Source organism: Marmota marmota, unplaced genomic scaffold, assembly GCF_001458135.2.
Source record: "Marmota marmota marmota unplaced genomic scaffold, marMar, whole genome shotgun sequence".
Lineage (NCBI taxonomy): Eukaryota > Metazoa > Chordata > Mammalia > Rodentia > Sciuridae > Marmota > Marmota marmota.
The window spans coordinates 952960-971578 of record NW_026000242.1 but is presented as its reverse complement, the minus strand read 5'-3'; the positions used below and the strand labels follow the sequence as shown (position 1 = coordinate 971578).

At 38.9% G+C, this 18619-nt stretch overlaps 2 protein-coding genes across 3 annotated transcripts in view; both read right to left on the bottom strand.

The window, feature by feature from the left end:
* The window catches only part of Znf202 (zinc finger protein 202), a 19656-nt gene extending 19498 nt beyond the window's left edge, over positions 1 to 158 (bottom strand). The window contains exon 1 of one of the 2 annotated variants that reach the window (XM_048795587.1): positions 23 to 158. The gene's annotated coding sequence lies outside the window, so the exon portion shown is untranslated. The remainder of the gene's footprint in view (positions 1 to 22) is intronic. The other variant, XM_015489709.2, reaches the window with a different exon arrangement.
* A 13826-nt stretch (positions 159 to 13984) lies between these two features.
* Positions 13985 to 15043, bottom strand: LOC107145972 (olfactory receptor 6X1). Its single transcript, XM_015490032.2, has one exon. It carries the CDS (start codon positions 15008 to 15010, stop codon positions 14072 to 14074), a length of 939 nt encoding a protein of 312 aa, XP_015345518.1. The 5' UTR covers positions 15011 to 15043; the 3' UTR covers positions 13985 to 14071.
* Between the last annotated feature and the right edge of the window lie 3576 nt (positions 15044 to 18619).

Below are 18619 nucleotides of genomic sequence, written 5' to 3'. Positions count from 1 at the left end.
TAATGCCTTTATTTCTTGATTAGGCTCCGGCAGCTCCGGCGGCTCCTCCCCTGCCCCGGCTTCTCCTCCACCCACTCCCGGCCGTAGCAGCGGCGCCGGATCCGAGCCGCGCGGAACCTGGCGGGTCGGAACACGTGGGGCCTTTGCGCCCGGAACCGGAAGAGGCTCTTCGCCCCGCCTCCTGGCCGCGCTGGAGCCTTTCTAGGCGGTGGGAGGTTTGGTCCTCTCTATGTGCCCGGTCTGGATTGGACCGGGGTACTCTCCTAAGTACACAAATGGGTAAAAGTTTTTCCTGGATCTTGGCTTCCGTGCCCCCGCCCCTCTGAAGCGAATAAATTAACACTCGGGGCCTTCTTTTTGTATGCATACCTTCTGCAGGTGTTTCTCTTTCTTTTTTTGATCTTTTATGCTTGTTTTTGGTCTGGGTGCCTATACTTCTATGTATTTGTATTGATGTGTTTATATTTTCTTTACTTTCTCCTTTGAAGCCTGGCAGAAAAGACAGCAGCTTTGGGTTTGAATACTGGCTTTTGCATTCATCATCAGCTGCAGGGCCTCAGGCAAATGTTTCTACCTTTCTGAAATTTAGAGTTCGTCTTGTAAAATGAGCATCATGATACTGTACCTCTGAGGAGTAAGTAAGTTTTAGAGGAACTGTTTGGAACATAGTGAATGCTCAGAATAGTTATTGTTTTCTCTTTTCCTGTGAATGTTTGTCTGTTTCCCTGATTCCACTTGTTAAATTTTGTCTGGGTTGGTGACATTTCTGCCTATACCTGCATTCTGTCTTTGCTTCTTATCTGTCTTGCATTGTAAATCACTTCTCCCGGTGTCATGTCAAAGGCCTTCTCTTTCCAACTGTGTCTTACACAGTTCATTTTGGTGGGATGCATTGCTGAAATCTGTATCATTTTGAACCAAACACATTAATCATTTTTGGTGGAGGGAGAGTGTATTAGGGTTCTCTGAGAAGCAACTAATAGGATATATAGGTATATAAAAGGAGATTTATTATAGGAATTGATGCATGTAATTATTGGGCTCTTAAATTCTACCATCTCTGTAAACTAGAAAACGGGACACTGGTGGTGTGATTCAGCTCCAGTTTGAAGGCCTGAGAACAGGGATGGGGTGTGAGGCAAGGTACCAATGAAAGTCCAAGAATATGAAAGGTGAAACACTCTGATGTCTGAGGGCAGGAGTAGATGGGTGACCCAGCTCAAGGAGAGACTGTGTAAGCTGAATGCAATAACACACACCCAGCTACTCAGGCTATATAGCCACAGAAGGTTTGAGGTTTAAGTCCAGTCTCCACAGCTTTGTAAGACCTGTCTCAAAATAAAATTTGAAAACAAGGCTGGGGATGAAGCTCAGTGGTAGAATTCCCTTGAGTTCAATCCCCAGTACAGGAAACAAAACAAACAACAAACACAAACAAAACAAAACCGAAACAGGAAACAAAGAAGAGAAGGAGGAGGAAGAGCAGTGAATTTGTTCTTAGCTCTTTTGTTCTATTTGTGCCCTCAATGGATTGGACAAGGGCCATCTGTGTTGGTGAGATGGATTTCTTTACTCAGTCTATTGATTCAAGTTCTAATCTCTTTCAGAAACACCCCCATCAGACACACTTACAAATAATGTTTTACCAGTTATATGGGCATCTCTTAGCCTGGTTAAATTGATTTATAAAGTTAGCCAGCACAGAAAGTAATATGCAATTTATGAAAGCCTACTGTGTGCTAGATGTTTTCTATATATATCGTATGTAATATTTTAAAATATTAATGTTAAGTGTATAAAAATACATAGATATGTTCTTTTTAAAAACATGTTAGTTTTAAAGGAAAATAATTCAGTCAGGCATGGTGGCATACACTTGAAATCCCAGCTACTCAGGAGCCTGAGGCAAGAGGATCACAAGTTCAAGGCTAGGCTTGGCAATTTTGCAAGGCCCTGTTGTAAAATAAAAATTTTAAAGGACTAGTGTGTATTGCAGTGGTAGAGTACTTTTTAGCATATTTGACTCTGGGTTAAATCCTCAGTATCGTAAAAACTAATATTGAGTGATATTTGTTAAAGCACTGCAAGGAAGACTTTAGTCAGGACAATCACAAAAGGTATAGGGACCATGGCAATCAGATTTTTTAGAGGGATAAAGAGAATGAGTTTAACTCTGAATACAGCATGGGCAAGTGGGAATTTTCTGATAGGATCAGGACGGGGTGAGTCACAGGAAAGCAGGGAGCTGAAACTCCAAACCTTGATTCTTATGTTCCTTAATTTAATGTCAGACACCAAAACCCATTCAAGAGAACTTTATTGTAAGTGAAAGTGAGGTGAAAATAAAGTAAAAGCAAAGTGAGGCTTTAGGAGAGTTCTCTCTCTCTCTCTCTCTCTCTCTCTCTCTCTCTCTCTCTCTCTCTCTCTCGGGTCCTCTGCAAGTAGAGAATGACAAAGGAGGCAACATTGTCTCCAAATTTATTACTCTTTGATGTTTACCATGAGAACTGGGGACCACCTTCTGTACTCTTTGGAAATCAGGTATTCAACTCCTCCTTCACTTCAGGTAGTGAGAGTTTCTGGACCTTAGTTTTCCCTGTCTGGAACTGTTATGGTGGCTATTCTATTTAGGGGGGCTTCATCTACAAGTCAATCCCATGTTAACGTGGGAACTGGGGTCAATAGCTGGTCAGTCGTTACCTCATTTTGTTCATGTGCTACTAAAGGAATCTTCCCTCCCAGACAAATGGAGATACCTATAGTCATAATTCCTAGCTTCACATCAATATCAATGGACCCTGTCAAGAATTAGTCCCATTACTCCTTTTATTTTGACTTATTTTTCATTCTGTTTATTTACTCCAAATTAACTAACACACTTTACTTTTTCATCCACTTTGAAAGTAGTTTAAAGAAGACCCTAACATAATTTAAAAAATGCTTGTGACCTTGCCATGTATTTCACTGCTCACTGCTAGCTACTACCTAATAAGTGAATGGAAAATTACTGAGAGGAAACTTCAGGGGTGAGGGGAATCTGGTTAAATTAAGCTGATAGGATTCAAACTGATTAGATATTGAGGGTCATCTGCTATCAAAGATGGGAATTCTGGATAAACTGGCCTAGCAGATTCTTTGTTAAAACTGGAGTTTACAAGGAAGTACACACATGTGTTAACAGAATTAAGGACCTCTGCTCACCCTGGGATTGGCCAATTAAATGAGAAATGAAGTGTTGAGATAAGAAAATTGACTTTATTTGAAAAGCCAGCTAAGGGAGAAGAAAGGGGGACTTCTGTCAGTGCTGGGAGCCATTAGCCAAGTAGGTATGACAATTTCCTTGCCAGCGTACCCCATGTTGCAGTGACATTGAATGTAGGTGACCTTGCTCAAGGACCAGGGCGGATTAGGGTGTTCCCGGTTTAGGATAATCGGGTTTAGGGCGTTCCAGGTTTAAGATTATTCCTGCTAGGAATAGGGCGTATCCTGCTGCCTGAGTTCCCCTTGAGTTCTCACGGGATTCAGACAGTAATTTTTGGGAGATAGAAGCCCAGTGGAGGTGGATTTGGGCAGAGAACGTGGGTTTCCCCAGAATGTGATTGTAGACGGCTGGTGTGAGTTCGGGAATAAAGAGTTGCTGTTTGAATCTACAAGCTGTGTGGTGGGTCGTGATTGTGTGCCCAGCCAGACTGCGGCATTTGTGCCCAGCCAGACTGCGGCATGTCAGAAAGCTCTTTTATGGGGTGGAGAGCCTGGGGGCACAAAGGGTTTTTTTTAGGGGTGGAAAGGAGGAGCAGGACAGAAAGATTTTGTGCAGAGCAGGGTCTTGGTCATTCATATATTTGTTGACTGTATTTCTTCTTTTAAGAAGTGTCTTATTTAGTTCCTTTGCCCATTAATTGATTGGGTTACTTGTTTTTTATGGTGTTAAATTTTTTGAGTTCTTTGTATATCCTGGATATTAATGCTCTATTGGAAGATTAGGAGGCAAAGATTTTCTCCCAATCTGTTGGCTCTCTTTTCATGCTCTTAATTGTTTCCTTTGCTACTCAGAAGCTTTTTAATTCGATGCCATCCCATTTATTTTTTTTTATTATTATTTTTTTTAAATATTTATTTATTTTTTTAGTTCTCGGCGGACACAACATCTTTGTTTGTATGTGGTGCTGAGGATCGAACCCGGGCCGCACGCATGACAGGCGAGCGCGCTACCACTTGAGCCACAGCCCCAGCCCATCCCATTTATTTTTGATTTTACTTCTTTGCTTTAAAGGAGTCTTGTTAAGGAAGTAATTTCCTGAGTCAACATGTTGGTGTGTTGGGCCTACATTTTCTTCTGGCAATTGCATGGGTTCTGGTCTAATTTCTAGGTCTTTGATCTACCTTCAGTTGACTTTTGTGAAGGGTGAGGGATGGGGGTTAAATTTAATTTTACTAGATTTCCAGTTTTCGCAGCAGCATTTGTTAAGAAGGCTATCCTTTCTCCAAACTGCTTTTGGCACCTTTGTCTAGTATCAGATAAATGTATTTATATAGGTTTGTTTTTGTATATTCTACTCGGTTCTACTCATCTTCATGCCTGTTTTGGTGCCAGTATCATGCTGTTAGATACTAGAGCTCTGTAGTGTAATTTAAGGTCTGATATTGTGATGCCTTCTACTTCACTTTTCTCATTAAGAATTGCTTTAGCTATTTTGGGTCTCTTATTTTTCCAAATGAATTTCATAACTGCCTTTTCTAGTTCTGTGAAGAACATCATTGGAATTTTGATGGGAATTACACTGAATTTGTATTGTGCTTTTGGTAGTCACCATTTTAATATCACCAATATTAATTTTGCCTATCCAGAAACATGGGAAATCTTTCCATCCTCTAAGGTCTTCTTCAATTTCTTTCTTTAGGGTTCTATAGTTTTAATTGTAGAGGTCTTTCACCTATTTTTTTAGATTAATTCTCAAGTATTTAATTTTTTTCAGGTTATCATGAACAGGATATTTATCCTAATTTTGTTTGAGCAGATTCATCATAGAAGGATAGGAAAAACAATTCATTTATAGGTGTTGATCTTGTATCCTGCTACTTTGCTGAATTCATTGATGAGCTCTAGAAGTTTTCTGGTGGAGTTTTTTTGGGGTCTTCTAAATATAGGATTGTGTCATTGGCGAACACATAATTTGAGCTCTTATTTTCCTATCTGTATCTCTTTAATTTCATTCTTTTTCCTGATTGCTCTGGCTAGAGTATCAAGAACTACGTTGAATAGGAGTGGTAAAAATGGGCATCCTTGTCTTGTTCCTGTTTTTAGAGAAAATGCTTTCAGTTTTTCTCCATTCAGAATAATATTGACCTCCAGTGACCCTCTTTTTTGCAGAATGTGTCTGGTTGACTTCCTGTTCTCTAGGGTCCTCATCAGTTCCCCTGATCAGGAGGTTTGGTGACTCACTGAAGTTGCAGGCCCCTATATGGGGTCGTGTCATTCTCTGGGTTCTGGTTGGCCTAACAAGGCAAGCACCAAAGAATTGGATGTTTTTTCCTTGGCCATTTTACTTCTTGATTTTTTTCTTCAAGTTTTTTTTGAAGATAATATGTTTAATGATAACACATTTACTGGATGTCAAAATTTTAAATATTCCATTGAACTCCAAAGTCTATGTTCTTTTTTTTAATTGATTTTTTTTAAACAAATGACAGTGGAATGCATTACAATTCTTTTATACATATAGAGCACAATTTTTCACATCTCTGGTTGTATATAAAGTATGTTCACATCAATTCATGTCTTCATACGTGTACTTTGGATAATGATGTCCATCACATTCCACCATCCTTGCGAAGCCCCTGCCCCCTCCTTTTCCCTCCCACCCCTCTGCCCTATCTCTAGATATCCCACTATATATCTCTATTATGTCTAGATATATATTTGTCTGTTCCTTCCATGCTCCCTCTCCCTACTCCACTATGAGTCAGTTACTTTATATTAGAGAAAACATTTGGCATTTGTTTTTTTGGGGTTGTCTAACTTCACTTAGCACATTTTCTCAAACGCCATCCATTTACCTGCAAATGCCATGATTTTATTTTCTTTTATTGCTGAGTAATATTCCATTTGTATATATGCCACATTTTTTTTATCTGTTCATCTACTGAAGGGCATCTAGGTTGGTTCCATTATACCAGAACTTAAACTATACTATAAAGCAATAGTAACAAAAACAGCATGGTAGATACTAAAACAGACTGGTAGACCAATGGTACAGAATAGAGGACACAGAGACTAACGCACAAAATTACAATTATCTTCTATTAGACAGAGGTGCCAAAAACATGCATTGCAGAAAAGATAGCCTCTTCAACAAATGGTGCTGGGAAAACTGGAAATCCATATGCAACAAAATGAAATCAAACCCATATCCCTCACCATGACAAAACTTAACTCAAAATGGATCAAGGACCTAGATTAAACCAGAGACTCTACATCTAATAGAAGAAAAAGTAGGCCCTAATCTTCATCATGTGGGATTAGGCCCCAACTTCCTTAATAAGACTCCTATAGTTCAAGAATTAAAATCAATAATCAATAAATGGGACAGATTCAAACTGAAAAGCTTCTTCTCAGCAAAAGAAACAATCTGTGAGGTGAATAGAGAGCCTACATCTTGGGAGCAAATCTTTACCCCTCACACATCAGATAGAGCACCAATCTCTAGGGGATATAAAGAATTCAAAAAGCTAAACACCAAAAACAAAACAAAACAACAACAACAAAAAAAAAAAACAAACCCACAAATAACACAAATAATCCAATCAATAAATGGGCCAAGGACCTGAACATACACTTCTCAGAAGAGGATATGCAATCAATCAACAAATATATGAAAAAATATTCATCATTGCTAGCAATTAGAGAAATGTAAATCAAAACTACTCTAAGATATCATCTCACTCAAGTCAGAATGACAGCTATTATGAAGACAAATAAGAAGTGTGGGTGAGGATGGGGGGGGGAAAGGTACACTCATGCATTGCTGGTGGGACTCAAATTGGTGCAGCCAATATGGAAAGCAGTATGGATATTCCTTGGAAAACAGGGAATGGGACCCCCATTTGACCCTGCTATCCCTCTCCTCCGTCTATACCCAAAGGACTTAAAAACAGCATATTAAAGAGACACAGCCACACCAATGTTCTCCAAGTTTCTGTTTAAAACAAATAGCAGGCCAGTTTCACCAGTCTTTCGCCACTTTTACAAGTGTGAGTAATGGGTTATATAACTTCAATATCTGTAATTTTATAGGTACCTTTTTATTTAGTTGTGATCAGTATTAGTAGTGGAAGTCAGCATTATATCCGATTTGTCTTGTAGGTGATAACTTATTGTCTTCAATTAACTCAGATTGTTCTGAGTTTTGCAAGGAAAATATAAAATACAAAGATCTGAAGTATCTTTGTTATAGATTCAGCCTTTACAAAGACCCATATATTTGTCAACTCAATTGCATACAAGTTTTACTTTCTTTTAAAATTTTTTTACAAACCTAAATATCTTTTGCAATTTGCCCAAACCTTTACTTAAGTTCTGTATTATATCACATTTATTTTGAGATCAAAGTAATCTTTACAACAATAACAACAACAACAACAAACCCTGTGTTTTGAATGCAATTTTATATAAGCTTAATTCTAGCCTACTTTGGAGCCATCCTAACATTGAGAAGAATGAGAGGCAGAGCCTTAATTCAGGTGAGACTGACTTCTTGACAAATGGTAAAGGCTTTATTTCTGAAGCTGACCTTTTACTTTTTTTTTTTTAAAGTATCATTGTACAATGTTGTCATATATTGTTTCCTGAGTGTACCCAAATATCAGTTGACATAATACGACATTACATCTCAAACAAACACAAAAGCTAAGAGAGTTCTTAACTTCCCTTTTGTGGAAAAAGTGGCAAAATGTTTTCATGTTCCACATTGTCCACCTTTGAATAAATCCAACTCTCCTTATTGCCTCCTAAAAATACATTTAAATTCCCATTTCAGTATATACAAAATTTTATATAAAATTATTGACAGCAGGTTACCTTTATCCAGTAACAAACATTAAATGAAGTGAATAAATACTAACTAAATTTGTTATTTCTTTATAAATCTTAAGGAGATTATTGCTACACACAATTTTAGTTTAGAGAACACCAACTTGGTAGATTGTTTTACCTTTACATTTTAAAAGGATTGTATAATTGAAGAACATGAATACATCTAATATACAAAGAAACCAGAAATGGTTAGTATCACAATTACACAGATGTCCTTATATTAACTAAGTTTAACTTTTAAAGTAAAATTTAGAATCCACAGTGCATGGTAACAATAAACACAGGTCTGCATAGGTTATCAGTAATAGCAAAAAATCAAAGGATAGCCTTAAATGTCTTACACATTAAGGAAAAAATGTTAATGATCAGAAATAGATTTAGTCAAGGCAAACAGATATAAGCTAAGTTTTTAAATACAGTGTGGCTCTTTTATGTTAGATACAATAATGTATAAAAGAGAGCACTTATTGGTTATCTTGCTTGTAAACCTACATAAAGTTTCATTTTGCAAACTTTTACATAACACTTATACAAGGCTCATACAAACATAGTTAATACATATACACATATATTTAATATATATATGTATACATACACACATAAATATATATATTCACATATATTTAGGGTGTCAGCTATATTATTATAACCTAAAATAATATTTTTTTATTTAACCAGGCACAAAGTAATCATTTAAAATTCTTTAAAACCAGTATAAACCTTAATTTCTTTAAGAATTATTTTCCCTGGGGCTGGGGATGTGGCTCAAGTGGTAGCACGCTCGTCTGGCATGCGTGCGGCCCGGGTTCGATCCTGAGCACCACATACCAACAAAGATGTTGTGTCTGCCAATAACTAAAAAAATAAATAAATAAATAAATATGTTTAAAAAAAAAAAAAAAAGAATTATTTTCCCTGTGTACTAACCTAACAGACAAAAGAAAATTATCGTGATAAGAGCAAATCAATGTTGCAAACTTTGTTTAAAGTAAGTTACATTAAAATTCAAGTAACTTTGTGCTAACTATAGCCAGTTTAATCACAGACACAAACTTTTTTGAGATTTATCTTCCACAAATCTTCTGAAACTTACTTAGACATTCTACAATTTGTTTATATCCTTAGTTTTGCAGAGGCTGCCAACAAAACACAGGTTAGCTTTAGTTTCTGTTTTTATCTTTTCTGGGTGCAGTTGTTTTGCCTGCTAGTCTTTTGTTAAAGCACAAGTTGCCGTGCCCCAGTGATGGACACACCCTGGCTGAATGAAGTGTTCGGTCAAATCTTAAAAGGCGAGATCACTCTTGTCCCCAGGTTATAAACTAAGTATGTTGGAACCTATTGCCATGTCCTTTTGCCTCCACCCTGCCATGGGTAAAAGGGACTGGGAGGCAAGGCAAGGGTCAGTTTCTCTTTGCCTATTTTTCTACAGCCCAGGCAGATTTCTTGGGGATCTTTTTTCCAGTCAGGGGCCAGTATCCTTGACCCACAGTAAGATGATCTACAGCTGCTTGGGGCCAGGCTGAGAAACAGTGCTGGGGTGCCAGCAGTGGGTTGAAAGGATCTAAAATTTTTTCACCCCTTTTCCTGTTATCCTGCTATCCACACAGAGCCTCAACTTAGTTTTGACTGTTCAGTCTCCTTTTTATGCAACTGCATAAATGCCTATACACAGAAAATCTCTTTCATATACTTTATCTCTGACAGACCAACTCCAGTTGCAAGATTGTATAATAATCCAGAAGAACATTCAAAAGCCAGATTGTATTACAGTCAAACATCTTTCTTTTAGATAGGCTTATACATGTAGGTGGCCCATTCAGCCAAGATATTTCTTTCCAAGACACTACTGGTAAGATCAATGCAGCATGACTCTATGACTTAAAGGGCCAGTAACAGACACATACAAAAAAGGAACATAGAGATAGACAACCAGGGAAGATTCCCAAAACTATGGTTGACAGGTGGGAAGATTTAAAACAGACCATCCAAGATCTTTCCCTAGAGACTGCCTATAGGATTAATGCAGTATTGCCTGTGTCTTAAAAGGGTCAGTAACAGATGGACAATCAAGGAATTCCTGAACCCAAGGCCAACAAACAGACGAGAACCTAGAACAGACCAAAAGGAAGTAAGTATCCTTAGGTTCTTGAAGCCTGCTTAACTTCAACTCCTATACCACTTGTTCCAAAGATGACCCCACACAGAGGAACCAGATGTTCCCATGAGGAGGAACTAGAAGTGTGGAATCAAGACTCTTGAAATGCACACCAGGGGACTTACGGGATAGCCAAAGGGTATTGTGACTGTACTGTATTCAGTTTCCTTTTTCTTGAAGTGGACCAAGATGGAGCAAACTGTACCAATGGTAGGGAATTCCCCAAATGGCTGGAAGTCCCCAAAGCAAAAGGAACTTTGGCAGCTGCCGACCCCATTCAGTCAGAGGGTGTCCATCACTGGGGCACAGCAACTCTTGCTTTAACAGAAGATTGGCAGGCAAAACAAACAGCACCCAGAAAAGCAAAAAACAGAAACTAAAACTAACCTATGTTTTGTTGGCAGCCTCAGTCCCCCCCACCCTTTACTCACAGGAACAGCTCCTCCAGTTTGACTGGAGGCAAACTCATCCATCTCCTAACACTTCAGGAATTGACTCTCAACAAGTCTGCCAGCCACTTTGCTTCCTCAGCATGGACGTGGGAGCGTTTGGAGTGCCAGGCATGCTCAAGAAAGCTGGAGCAGAGGCTGCTCTTGGTCCCTTCTGGGTCACCAATTTGTTACCAAAAGTTCAGCTCTTGTCTCTGATACCAGTCCAATAATGAGGACATAGTTTTAAGAAAAAGGAAAAAAGAAGTTTTATTACTTTGTTAGCAAAGGAAAAATACAGGAGACTCCTGTTCCAGAGGCTGAAATTCTGCCCATCAAGGGAATTAGGGGATTTAAAAAGAGGCCATTGTAAAGCACCACTCCAGACATTCTCTGTCTGGAGTTGTACTTGACTTGTTGATTTGGGAGATGGTCATTTCCTAGCTCTTCTGGTACAAGCCCCAAGTCTGAATTTGTTCCTGTGGTACTTGTGTGCTCAAGAACAGTTAACTCTGCCTAGGATGGGGAAAAGAGGTAATAGTGTTTTCCCTGAGATCAGGGAGGGAAAGAATTAGGGAGGAAAAGAGAGAGAAGAAGATAAAGAAACATATCTAGGTTTAAAAATAAGTTGCTGTGGCAGAGCATCAAGGGCTAGATTCAAAGTATGAAGTGGACCACTGTTACAGGTTGACATTTTCTTTTTTCCCTGGTAATGTTTGGAATGTGCCTGTATTATAGGTTTCTTAAAATCCATCTCCCTTTGCTTTGTCTAATCTGAAAATACAAATTAAACAGCGCACTTAAACTTTAATAAAAATGAGGCAATTTTCATAAATCAGTGACTTTTCAGTAACTCCAAAATTTGTAAATTTCTTGGAAATTTGGGAGTAATGGGCATGAAGGGAAAACAGGTCTGTGGTGTAAGTCTGAACCTGAGGTTTTTAGATTTATAGCTTCAGTGTCTTTTTCATTCCCTTTGGCATAGTGTGACTTTAAACACTTTGACAGATACTGCAAAGAAGGGAAGAACAGGTGTGAAAATGCCAACAGCCTTCAATTCATGAAAATAAAATACAACATGAATTCATGCATTTTTCATGTCTTATTCACATATTGGCATCATGTACCAGAGAGTGACTAATGTTCTTTGTACTGATTTTGATGGGGAAAAAGAATCTTTTTTTTTTTTTTTGTAGTCTACCCAGGTATCAGTTTGAAGAACTGGAAATGCCAGTTCACTGCCTGTCCAGCAGTGAAGCTTCCAAAAATCTGAGCAACAAGAGTGTTATGTATTACAGAAAGTGTTCCAGGGAACTATACTTGAGGTCTGACTTTTCTTCGCCTAAATGGGAGGCCAAAGACACCAACCAGGTGTTGTCTGCCTCCAGGGCCTGCAGGAGCTGCAGCATTATTTTTAGGAAAAAGAGCCACCATGGCCACAGAGACAACATGACAACTTGATTTCATAGTGCACCCCACTCTGTCTTTGTCCTCTAGTGCCCAAATGTTTTTCTAAAATGCGCACATTCAACTTTTCTCTGAGAGAATAAAGACTCATATAAGGAATCACCCAATTTCACAAATAACTTACTCTTCAGATACCTGGATATTTACTGTTTTTTTACTATCAGTAACTTCAATGAAAAGGTTGAGGTCTTGGGTAGATACGAGCCAAATTCTTGACAATGAGCTTTTGAGTTAACTTGTTCCTGAAAATATGTGCACTTTAGTTAAGCAGAATTTCCATGAAGTGTTTGCTCCATAAGATGTTAGGTATTAAAAAGAAGGCTCAGAATTAAAAATGAAAGCGATGTGAATTTTGGCAAGTTTAAGGAGGTACTTTTACAACTGAACTCAGAATTTTTAACACTTTATTGAAGAACAAATTTTCCAGATCCCAAGCCTATGAAAGTGCCTATTATATGACCTTGAACCTGACCCATTTTGTACTTCATTAAAAATCATGATGTTATGATTTGGATGTGAGGTATTCCCCGCAAAACCTCATATTATACAATGCAGGAATATTCAGAGGTAAAGTGATCAGACTGTGAGAGCTGTAATCTAATCAGTGGCTTGATCCATTTGAATGGATTACTGGGTGATGACTACAGGCAAGTGGGGTATCACTGGAGGAAGTAGTTCATTGGGTGCATGCATTTGGGGAATACATATTTTTGTTCTGGCTCTTCATGTTCTCTCTGCTTTCCAATTGCCATGAACCCATGCCCTTCCACCATGATGTTCTGACTCACCTTAGGCCTAAAGCAATGGAGTCAACTGACTACAGAATGAATCTCTGAAACTGTGAGCCCGAAATAAACTCTTCTTTCTGTAAGTTGTTCTTGTCTGGTATTTTGGCCACAGCAATGAAATGCTAACACACATGGCCCTAATTATTATTGATATAAACTAACCCTGCCTGTGAGCTATGAAGTTCATGTAACCTTGGGGGTGAGTTTCCTAGGAACAAGATCTTGTTAGTTACATTTGCTCTGATGCATCTATTGGTTGCACATGTCTACCTAGATCAAATCAAAGAAACTGGCAGAATCCATGAAATGTAAATTTGAACTTTTGATAAGATGTGCTGATGTTTTTATACCATCTAAGAATGAACACTTTAGTTTACCTACAAATTTGTATCATATCAAGATGCAAGTGTCCTTATTCACATATTATCAAACAGAAACTAGAGTCATTTTAAACATTGCTGAAAGAACATTAACATTCGTCAGGATACTCCAGCATACTTCTCTTATAGTGAAGGTAATAGCAGTGAAAAAATGAGGCATGGGATGTCTTTGGCAAGGAGACAAGGCAGAGGTTTGCCTCAAACGAGGAGGGAGATGAGATTCCTTACACTTTTCCAGAGTTGTTGACATTATCTCTGACTTTAATGGTTTCTACTTTTAGCTTATAATTTTTTTTCTTTTTTTATTGGTTATTCAAAACATTACAAAACTCTTGACATATCATATTTCATACATTCGATTCAAGTGGGTTATGAACTCCCATTTTTACCCCAAATACAGATTGCAGAATCACATTGGTTACACATCCACATTTTTACATAATGCCATATTAGTAACTGTTGTATTCTGCTACCTTTCCTAGTTCTACCTGTGCATCTGAGGGTATTCTAGGATTTTCTTTATTGAGAATTGGGTCACTTATCTTCAAGGAGAACTCCCGGTTCATTTATATATATAACAAATTCTCACAAGGGCCCCTAATCCTCATAATTTGCTTTCATATCTTTATTTTGCCTCAAAACTGAACTTCTAGGTTTTTTTTTTTGGGGGGGGAGGTTATGTTTTACCATACTTCTTTATAATCCTGTCTCACATTTAAGTTTGGTATTTACATTAAGCTCAAGGTGATGTGCTGCATGTTTTACTTGGCATGCTGGGTCTTTGGACAAGTCATTGCCTTTTTTAGGGCTCCTTTCACCTCCTTGTTTCTAATGGTATAAATAAAGGGATTGAGAAGGGGTGTGAGAATAGTATTCAGCACAGATACCACCTTATTAATCTTAAAGGAGGAGTGTGCTGTGGGTCTCAGGTACATGAACAGAACAGCTCCATAGAGCAGGGAGACAACTGTCAGGTGAGAGGCACAGGTGGAGAAAGCCTTTTGGCGACCAGCGGCTGAAGGAATTTGTAGGATGGTAGATAGGATGTAGATATAAGAAATGATTGTAAAGAGGAGTGAACCTGGGATCACAAAGATGGTTGCCAGGATACCCAGTAGCTCCAAAATGCTGGTATCTGCACAGGCTGCTTTCAAGATGGGGCCAACGTCACAGTAGAAATGATTGATGATATTGTTGCCACAGAATGGCAACTGGAGGAGCAGCATTGTCTGACAAAAGACAATGGTGAAGCCCACCACCCAGGAGCTGAGGGCCAGCTGCAGGCAGAGGTTGCTGGTCATGATGGAGGGGTAGTGAAGGGGCTTGCAGATGGCCAAGTAGCGGTCAAAAGACATGACAGCCAGGATCAAGAACTCAGTGGTGCCCAGGAAGAAGTGGAAGAAGGCCTGCATCAGGCAGCATGAAATACAGATGACTGTTTTTGCTACTACAAAGGTTTCTAGCAGTTTGGGGATGATGGTGGTGGTGTACCAGATCTCTAGGAAGGCCAAGTTGCAAAGGAAGAAGTACATTGGGATTTGCAGCTTGGGCTCAACCCAGACAATAACAATAATGAGCCCATTGCCAGCAAGGGTTAATATGTAAATGAGAAGGATCACTATAAAGAGAGGGACTTGTAATCCTTGGATACCAGGAAAGCCTAGGAGGATGAACTCTGTGATTGCTGTGCCATTTCTCATGTCCCTTGAGACCTAGAAAGACAGCAAGGAAGTAACTTCTTAGAATACATATTTATTTATTTATGTTAGTGAAGAGATTTTAGTTCTTAACCTACTTTACTTATTAACTTTCTGGTTATATCTTATGTTTACCTTTCCGGCTTACATTTTAGATGTTTTGCTTATAAGCAGTATATAGTTGGGTTTTCTAAATAGTTTGGTATTCACTCTCATTTACTAACTTTTTATTTGCAGTGGCATTGGGTTTGAAACCAGGAACTTGGGCATGGTAGGCAAGCACTCTACCACTGAGCTACATTCATGGCCTCCTCTTTAGAATCTTAAAGTACAGTTGACTGTAGTTGGGACAACAACAACAACAAATAACCCCCTCCCCAAACAACCACCCAAAACCAAGATGCTGACTATTTAAGGTTCTTGACTACATTTCAGCTCCTGCTGCCTTACAAACGAATGCATACCAGGCACCCTTACTTTCTGATAATTTGACTGGCTTTGACAGCAAATCAGCTTCTAATGGCCTCTTAAAGTATTAAATACACTTGATGAATGGAAAATAATTTTTCAAAACCTTGTGAAGCTTTGAGAGTAATCCTTTTAAATGTGATAGTTTATCAGTCAACATGATAATTTAAAATGGGTAGTGTGTATAATAAGGTGTGTGTGTAAACATACCTGTGCATTCATAAGAAATTAATCCCACTCCTGTTTTATATTCTGAAGGAGAATTCTTGATAATATTGCAGATAAGTTTAAGGAAGACTATACTATATTTATGTGTGTGCATTAAAATAATGAAAAAAATGTTGCCATTATATTAGTGGTGGTATACAACCGAGGTCACGGAACATATATTTTTCTAATGAATCTATTTCCACATTCTAATTCAGATATTTTTTCCCTTGTGGTGCTGGGATTGAACTCAGGAGCCCTCTACTGCTGAGCTACATCCCCAGCCCTCCAGCCCTTCATTTTTTTTCTTTTCTTTCTTCTTTTTTTTTCTTTTGAGGCTGGGTCTCACTAAGTTGTCTAGGCTGGCCTTTAACTTGTCATCCTTCTGCCTTGGCCTCCCCAGTAGCTGGGACTAGAGGCATGTGCCACCACTTCTGGCTTAGACTTTCTTTCTTTTCCTTCCTTCCTTCTTCTATCCTCCCTTCCTCTCTCCCTCCCTCAAGTGCTCTACCTCTGAGCCACACTTCCATCCCCATTTTTTCTTCTAAAGGATACTAAATAAGCAATCAGAACTAAATGAACAAAACCATTTAGGAGGTAGAAAATGCACTAAAAATAAATTCAAATTTCCAAGAGCAAGAGAATCATAGCTGGATATACAAATGTACCTAATAAATGTGTATTAGACACAGATTTGCAGACATTAATCTAAGAAAGTGAAAAGGCAAGAAGTGTTGAGCAAAGCAGACTGGAAATCCTGGAAAGTACATTGCTAACAAAGGTTCCCTTTGTGAATGAGTATCTTTTTATACCAAAAAAGCGTGCATATTTTTATGTACAAATTTATAGGCAAAGAACTAACTGTCTGTTCTACTAAAATTCACTGGACAGTAGTAAATGACACATTTTCTTATTGAGGATAATCTTCCTTGTCAATTTCCTTTGAAATGGGTAAGAAAAATACTGTGAAATGGGTTGTACAATTTTCAAAGTACACAAAAAACTTGGGATGAAAAAGGCTGCCCATGGTGCATGAAAAGGTGTTGATTTTTTCCCACATGAGAAAGAACAAGAATTCTCTGAGATCTTAGGGAAGAAAAATACTTCCACTTCCTCCCCTCCTTTCCGGACCAAGAAAAGATCATTCTTTGTCTACTCAAAAGTTCCAGTGGTTTTCTGTGAGATGATGAAATCATTTGAATCTTCACTAATGACCAACATTAGTGGCTGTGAGCTTGGTCCTTCTATATGGTCTGGATATGGAATTATCTTCATTTTTTAAGCAGAAGAGAGGGGCAGTCTCTCTAACCCCGCATAAAATTTCTAAAGGTTAAGCATTCCACAATTTATAGAACTAGCTTTAGGAATTCCACAAGCACTTGTTTTGGAAAGCTTATTATGTGCCAATGCTGCTATGCCATTAAAGAACCAATCATTAGATAAGGAGAGAGACCATATATGATAATTACAACAGGACGCAGTGAATCAAAGTGTAGAGTTGTGCACTGATTGCTTTTGGAATACTTGCTCAAGCTAGGCAGAGGTTAAAGGAGGTTAAAGGAGACCACTTGCTCAAGCTAGGCAGAGGTTAAAGGAGGTTTTCAAGAGAAAAGGAGACCTAAGTTGAGTCCTAGAGTTAAATGGGAAGAGTGCAGTAGGGAGGGGACAAAGATCCAAGGCTTGGGCTGGGGAGGTGGGTCAAGCGGTAACTCGCTCGCCTGGCATGCGCTGGGTTTGATCCTCAGCACCACATAAAAATTAAATAAAGATGTTGTGTCCACCGAAAACTAAAAAATAAATATTAAAAATAATTCTCTCTCTTAAAAAAAAAGATCCAAGACTTGTGAAATAGAACCAGAGCAAGGAGTCCCCGCTGTACTGGAGCTGGGGGTCAGGACTATCCTGCACTTCTGATAAACTAAAGGATGGGAGCAGTTTACATGATGGACTCATGAGGTTTTGGAGGGGAGGGTCTTGAATCAGGAAGTTTGCTAACATGGGGAGAATGTGTATGTATGTGTGCCTGAAAGAAATATGGTGTCAACCTTCCTCCCTAACGCATGTACATGAAGGTCTAAGCTTTATGAAGGAAGGGGCTGCAGGTGGTGCCTGAATGGACTCTTTTGAGACCCTGTTCATAGACAGTGTTGTTGTGGTATCCAGGTTATCATGTGGGGCCCAGACAGGGAAGAGAGATATTCCTGAGGACCCCGGAGTAGCAAGCAGTGAGTGGAAGCAGAAATAGGCTAATGGAAGTGACAGTACCTGGTGACAGGAGCAGTCCTTAGCAGAAGTGAGAGCAGCAGTGAAGCTTAGTAAAAGAGACGTAGAGTCAATAGAAGCTGCAGGAATCAGTTGGGTGCTGTTGAGACAACTTCATGGGCTGGGCTGTGAGATTTTGAGGAAAGTTCAATGTCTTGAGTTGGCAGGTAAAAGCAGTATTCAGAGAAAATCAGAACAGCAACGATATTAAGGTAATGGAGTTAAGACACTGGATTGAACATTGTGGTCTATATGCTTATCAAAATTCAGTCCTATCCTGTAGAATTTTTTCTTTTCTTTTAGAAAAGTCCAATTTTTAGGGTCAGGAGGTATTCCTCCTCATTTCCCTAGAGCAGTGAGTTATCTCCCTGCACATGCTGCAGCCTGACCTCTCCCATCTCACCCAGGGTACTTTAGTTGTGCTATCATCCTTCATTGGTATTTGAGTACAACAGCCTCCTAACTGGACCATTTTCCTCCAGACTTGCCACACTCTTTCCTACCTACAGTTCATATTATTAGCAAGAATGAGCATTCTAAAATTACTTCACTGCTCAGAACCAAGAGGGTGACACCCAGAGTCCTTAGTATGACATTCAAAGCCACATGGCTACCTAGTTTCCTGCCATGTTTCCCTCTCTCTTCCATTTTCTTACTGATTGAATTACTCAGGTA

Excerpts from the sequence above, each read along its gene's own strand:
- LOC107145972 (XM_015490032.2), bottom strand. The coding sequence starts at position 15,010 with ATGAGAAATGGCACAGCAATCACAGAGTTCATCCTCCTAGGCTTTCCT.